Source organism: Octopus bimaculoides, chromosome 17, assembly GCF_001194135.2.
Source record: "Octopus bimaculoides isolate UCB-OBI-ISO-001 chromosome 17, ASM119413v2, whole genome shotgun sequence".
Lineage (NCBI taxonomy): Eukaryota > Metazoa > Mollusca > Cephalopoda > Octopoda > Octopodidae > Octopus > Octopus bimaculoides.
In genome coordinates, this window is record NC_068997.1 from 16,373,757 (window position 1) to 16,380,106 (window position 6,350).

The 6,350-nt window shown below is 36.2% G+C and overlaps 1 protein-coding gene across 11 annotated transcripts in view; it reads left to right on the plus strand.

The window, feature by feature from the left end:
- Positions 1–6,350, plus strand: part of LOC106867583 (zinc finger homeobox protein 3) — a 502,463-nt gene that overhangs the window by 443,716 nt on the left and 52,397 nt on the right. For 10 of the 11 annotated variants that reach the window (XM_052974080.1, XM_052974079.1, XM_052974078.1 and 7 more), the window contains one exon: positions 1,424–1,576. The exons of the other annotated variant lie outside the window; for it this stretch is intronic. In XM_052974080.1, the coding sequence (XP_052830040.1) occupies positions 1,424–1,576 (153 nt within the window). The remainder of the gene's footprint in view (positions 1–1,423; positions 1,577–6,350) is intronic. 11 annotated transcript variants of the gene reach the window in all.

The window sequence follows — 6,350 nt, forward strand, 5'->3', positions numbered from 1 at the left end:
GACAGAAGAACTCCAATACTTCTTTATCTGTATCACTAACCATCCACCCCACTACCTCACCCTGTAAACCCAGCCACCCAAAAGGTTGGGTGGTGAGGGAGTAGGAGTGGTGCTGTTGCTTTACAAGAATATAAATTCCTTAGCTTTGTGATGGTAGTGGGAGGTTCAAATTTGTTAATTAGACACAGACCAGAGAGTACCAAATTCCTTTATGTGTGTGTGTGTGTGTGTTGGTTGTGTGTGTGTGTGTGTGCGCGCGCACATACATACAAAACTGGCATACATAGTTTCCAAATTTATTAATTAAAGACAGGCTATAAAGTACTAAATTCCTTCTTATCTATCTATATAAATATATACATATATTTATACACTATGCGCATACATACACATTGTTTGAGATAATTTTCCTTCTATTTATTTATATTCTTCACCCTGAAATGATTTTTTTTTTCTTCTCTCTTCTCCTTACAAAAAGAAAAATCATATTACTATCCTCTCTCTCTCTCTCTCTCTCTCTCTCTCTCTCTCTCTCTCTCTCTCTTTCTTGTCCTCCTCTGTCTGTGATTCTCTAGCTCTTGCTCTGTAATTTAGTAATGGTAATAGCAGTGCTAGTTGTCATGGTTGTTGTAATTTCTGTTGTTTTTGTTGTTCCCCCCCCCCCTCTGTTATCTTCAGCACTGATTGGTTATTTCTATACTAAAAGTTTTCTGGGTAAAACTGTGCCAAAGATAAGATCAGATCTGCTTGTATTATGTATATGTTGGTTTCTATGTTTTAATGCGTGTGCTCTGTGTGTGTGTGTATTACACATATGAAAACTATGTCCCATAATCTTGATGATATATTTGAAATGAAATATTAATTCGCAGCTCTTATCTATTTATATATAGACGTTGCTTTTGTATTTATTTATTTTACTTCAATAATTTATTAATGTTGTGTATGAGCAATAGCATAAACGTATACTTAACAAGTTATCTACTGAGAGCTGGCCACAATTTTGTATGCTTAAAACCCAGCACTTGCTTTGGTTTGTGTGTGTGTGTGTATACATGTGAGTTTGTGTGTGAATTTATACATACACCAACAACTGTATAAGCACACAAAGAAAAGTATCAGCACCCAGTTACTAATTACACAACGAAACAGTTTCTGCTATTGTTGTTGTTGTTGTTTCTTACCTTTTTGCTCATCATCATCATCATCATCATCATCATCATCATCATCATGAACATCATAGTTATGACTTCAAAAACGGTACACAGGTTATTTTAATATTTGCAACCCTAATTCTGAATCCCTCTCTCACTGCAACCCTTGCCCTCATCATTTCATGCCACCTTCATCATAATCATCATCCTCATCATCACCACCACCAGCACGGCTATAAGCACAACTAACGCACTGCAATATTTTGCAGATGGTGAACCTGAGTTAGATGAAGAAAACGCTCCTCAACAGGCCGACACCACTCAGGAGTCAGAGGTTGCAAACCACACTGCTTCGCTGGCTCCCTCAAACTCTTCGCTACTGAACACTAGTTGTCTCCTCTCTACTGGTTCAGCTCCCACAGGTAGGTGGCAGCACTCCATCATTTCCACCATACCACTTACCAACCACTATACACGTTCGCTTAGCTTACAGATGAATTAACTGAACTAACTTGATGATAACAAATACTAACCTAATTTGAAAACGGTTCTGTTTTCGATCGGTGCTTTCCTCTTTTATCACCCAAAACCCAATCTTACTAGCTTCCTTCCACTTACTTAACTGACTTATAAATTTGTTTGACAAGATAATTTATAAAATCCTGTCCAATATTTCCTGGTTGCAGTTGGGTGCATTGTGTGTGTGTGTGTGTGCACATAGCATTTGTGTTATGGTTGTTGTTTAGCTTTTTGGTCTGTTCTGAGTTTTGGTCACTAATGTTTCAGCTGTGATTGATAATACTGGTTTTTTCTTCTTTTTTTTTTCCCCCCGACATGTTATATCCAATACTACATTATCTTATGTGCTCATCATAGTTTAAAATAATAGGGCTTGATTTTGAGGGAAATATTGTTTGTATATTAAGTAGGTCAAGTGACCCCTCCCCCTCCCCCTCTAGAGACTCATTGGCTTGACCACATTTGGTGTCTTCCATAGGTTGTCATTTAATATGCAAATGCATACAGAAAGATATTTTGTCTCCATGTGCATGTTATGCATATGTATATATACAGGGTGGCCCAAAAGTAGGTTTACAGTTATTCAACTATCTCTTTCACATTCATATATTACCAGTTTAAATCTTAATTTTAAGAAAATATGAAACCATTATTCTATGCTAATTCAGTTAATTTTGTGAAGCTCCCTTTTCAGTTTGTAAGAGAAATTTAAAAGAAATTTTAAGTGCCTATGTGATAACTGTAAATCTACTTTTGGGCCACCCTATATATATATATATATATATATATATATATATATGTATATATATATAGTTATGGTCTTAGACAATGTCTCAGAAGTGACAATGAGCAAAAACTAACATTATCTTTCGCTCTCCACTATACAAGATGACGTTTTCTGATATGAAACCTGTAGTGCTGCAATTCACTGATTTCTTGTTTTATTCAGTTCTTTTATATATTCCATTACATCTTTACTTGTTTCATTGACTGGATTAAAGCCATGCTGGAACACCATCTTCAGAAGTACTGTTGCTTTGAATATACTCACCCCAGCACTTGTAGATCACTGCTACTTATTTGATCAGATAAGCAGCAAATTCGACCTGAATAGAATCAAAGTTTTTAAGATAACACTCCCAGTATTCGATCTTTGGGTGAAGGAGGTTTTCAAACTCAGCCCTGTGGAAGCCACCACCAAATTTACTTGCCAGTTTGCCATTAATTAACACCATCACCAATATACTATTATAATTAGTTTTGTTTGTTTGTTCCATTTTATATCATTATTTTTGTCTGCAACTTTCCTGTTACCATTTCTAACGCTAGTGTTGATGTCGTGATTGATACTTTGACTTTGTTTTCCAACATTTGATTATGTTGGTACTACTGCTGCGCTGTTACCATGTGTATATATATATATATATATATATATATATATATATATATATATATATATATATATCCGTACACATAAGGCTTATCTGCAGTTTCTATCTTCTTGTTCTCACTTGCAAAGCATTGGTCAGCCCAAGGCACTTGCTCAAGGTGCTATGCAATGGGATGGAACCCAAGCCCATCTGGTAGCAGTCAGCTTCATAACCACACAGTCATGCTTTTTTCTAAGCCATACATGCATGTAATCAGTTAACTTTTATCTAGCCATAGTGTGCATATACCTATATATATAATATTTCAGGCATGTGTGTATACTTACACACACATATACACACCTTATTTCAGTCATTAGACTGTGGCCATGCTGGGGCACCACCTTGAAGAATTTTAGTTGAGAAAATTGCCTCCAGTGGAGGTACATGGCCTAGTGGTTAGAGCAGCAGATTCGCGATCAAGCGATCACCGGTTCGAATCTTAGACCAGGCAATGTGTGTGTTTATGAGTGAAACACCTAAGCTCCATGCAGCTCCAGTAGAAGGTACAAACTTCTGACTCTTTCGCCACAACTTTCTCTCACTCTTTCCTCCTGCATCTAGCAGCTCATCTGAGATGGACTGGCATCCCATCCAGGTGGGGAACCTATACACCAATGAAACTGGCCCTTATGAACCAGCTATGGTTCAAGAAGGAACAAACAACTACTTAACGTTTTTTTGTAAAGCCTGGTACTTATTCGATTTGCCTGTTTTACCAAACTGCTAAGTTACAGGTATGTAAACACACCAACACCAGTTGTCACTCTATGATGGGGAACAAACAGAGACACAAAGACATACACACTCCTCTATCTATCTATATATTTATATACATATGTGTATATATGTATGGAAATATGATGGGCTTCTTTCAGTTTCTGTCCATTCCATCAAATCCACTCACAAAGCTTTGATCAGCCTTATAGTAGAAAACACCCAAGATGCCATTCAGTGGGACTGAACCTGGAACTATGTGGTTGTGAAGCAAGTTTCTTACCACACAATTATGGCTTTAGTCTTTGCGTGTGTATATGTATACACACACACACACACACACACACACACACACACACATATATATATGTGTGTGTGTGTGTGTGTGTGTAATATGCATATGCATGTGTATATATTCATCCATTGTTTGACCATTTTCTCATTCTAGCAGGTGTTGAGTGAATATATATTGTTGAAGTATCTCAACACATGTGTATATATATGTGTATATATATGTGTGCACGTGCACTCACATATGCATATTTATATGCTTTGGAATTATGTTTTTTTTTTTTTGCCTGTCTTATTTGTTTGCTGCAGTTCCTGACAATAATGTTGTTGTTGTTGTTGTTCCTGTTGTTGTTCTTCTTCTTCTTGTCACATGCTGCTGAGCTTGTCCTTTGCTGTCTTAGATATTTTTGTTGACTTTCCAAGCGTGGTTGTCTAGTTCTCTCTTCTGCCTTTTACTACTCTCCCCCATAGTACGCACCTGAACAATGATGCCTTGAATGTAATATTCTGCCTTCTTCCAGCCTTTTTCGCCCATCCTGCCCCACCACCTTCTCTCTCTCTCTCTCTCTCTCTCTGCCATTTGTCAGGGTGGTGATGGTGTTGATGTTGATGATAATGGTGTTATTTCCATCAGGAGAAGCAAATGATAGAGAGACAGACAGACAGACAGACAGATAGAAAGATAAATAGATGTAGTAAGAGAACTTTGACACATATAAGCATATATAAACACATGCAGACTCATATATAAATACACAGTGCAGCTATAAAATGTGTGTATGTTTGTGTGTATAATGTCTTTTAATATAATTTGGCTGATTTCGTTGTCATGGAAACAAAGTTTTCCTATTCATTGGCCTGATGCTATCATATGATAGACTGATTTATTCTGTTTCATTTCTTTATACAGATTTTCCTCCTCCCTGTCTTTCCCTCTCTCTCTCTCTCACTCCTTCTCTCTTTCTCTCGATCCTTCTCTCTCTCTTTCGCTCCTTGTCTCTTTATTATTCTTTCTTATTCTATTTTATCTTTTTCTCATAGGTTTTTTTTTTATGTATTAGTTTTTGTTTTGTTTAACGTATTTTTTAAAAATATGTTTGAGTTTTTGTTTTTAATTATAAAAGTAGATTACTTTATCTTTACTCCCCTCCCCTTTTCTTCCATTATATCTATATGTCTATCAGTCTCACTACAGTTATCCATCCATTACGCTTTCTGTTTATCTACACATACATACACACACAGACACACATATATATATATATATATGCACACAATCTCTAATAATTTCTCAGTATATTTGTCTGTCTATTAATGCATGTATGTGTATAAGACCTGGAGTGTTGACTGGTTCCAGGAGCACAAGGACAATTACAAATTCCACATCTTATTCTTCACTCCATCTACTATCATCTCTTTACAATTCCATCCCTTTCTCCCTCTGTCCCTCGCTCCCTAATAAAATTTTTTTTCTCCATCTTTTTTTCTTTTTTGTTTTTCATTTTGAAAAATTTTGTTTATTTCCTTCTTCCTTATTTTCTCTCTCTCTCTCTCTCTTTCTCTTCTCACCCTGTCCACATCCTGACAAATTACAACTCTTCCCCCTCCCCTCGTATTTAAAACATCGACATAATCCGGACGGAAAGTCTCGAGGTGCCGGTCTTTAGCAGTAGAATTGTCTCTGGCAAGCAGTTTCTTTTGTTCTGTCGATCAATTGGACACTACCATTCGTTTCTACAAAAAAAATAAATAAATAAATAAAATTTAAAAAAAGGACTGAAAATAACAAAAACCAAAAAAGATATTCAAAGAACCACTTACACATTTACACATACACGCACATATGTACACCATGCATATACACACACACATATATATATATGCAAGCAGAATTATGTACATACATTGACATCTTCGTGTCAATTGGCTCAATGCTGCTTGCTTGTTGAGACGCAGACTCAGCATCTGAGAGGCTTGCACTTAACCCACGACCCATCCTTCTCCTCTCCACTGCTGTCTTTCCCTCATATCATTTCAGCATTTCAAAAATCTTAAACTGAAATAATGAAATCATTTTCCACACAGAAACACCTATCCATGCAATGCACACACGCTTACACTCATACATGTGCACATACACTCATTATCTCTCTCTCTATCTATCTAGCCATCTATCTATCTATCTCAGTATATATATATATATATATATATATATATTTGTATATATATATATATATAT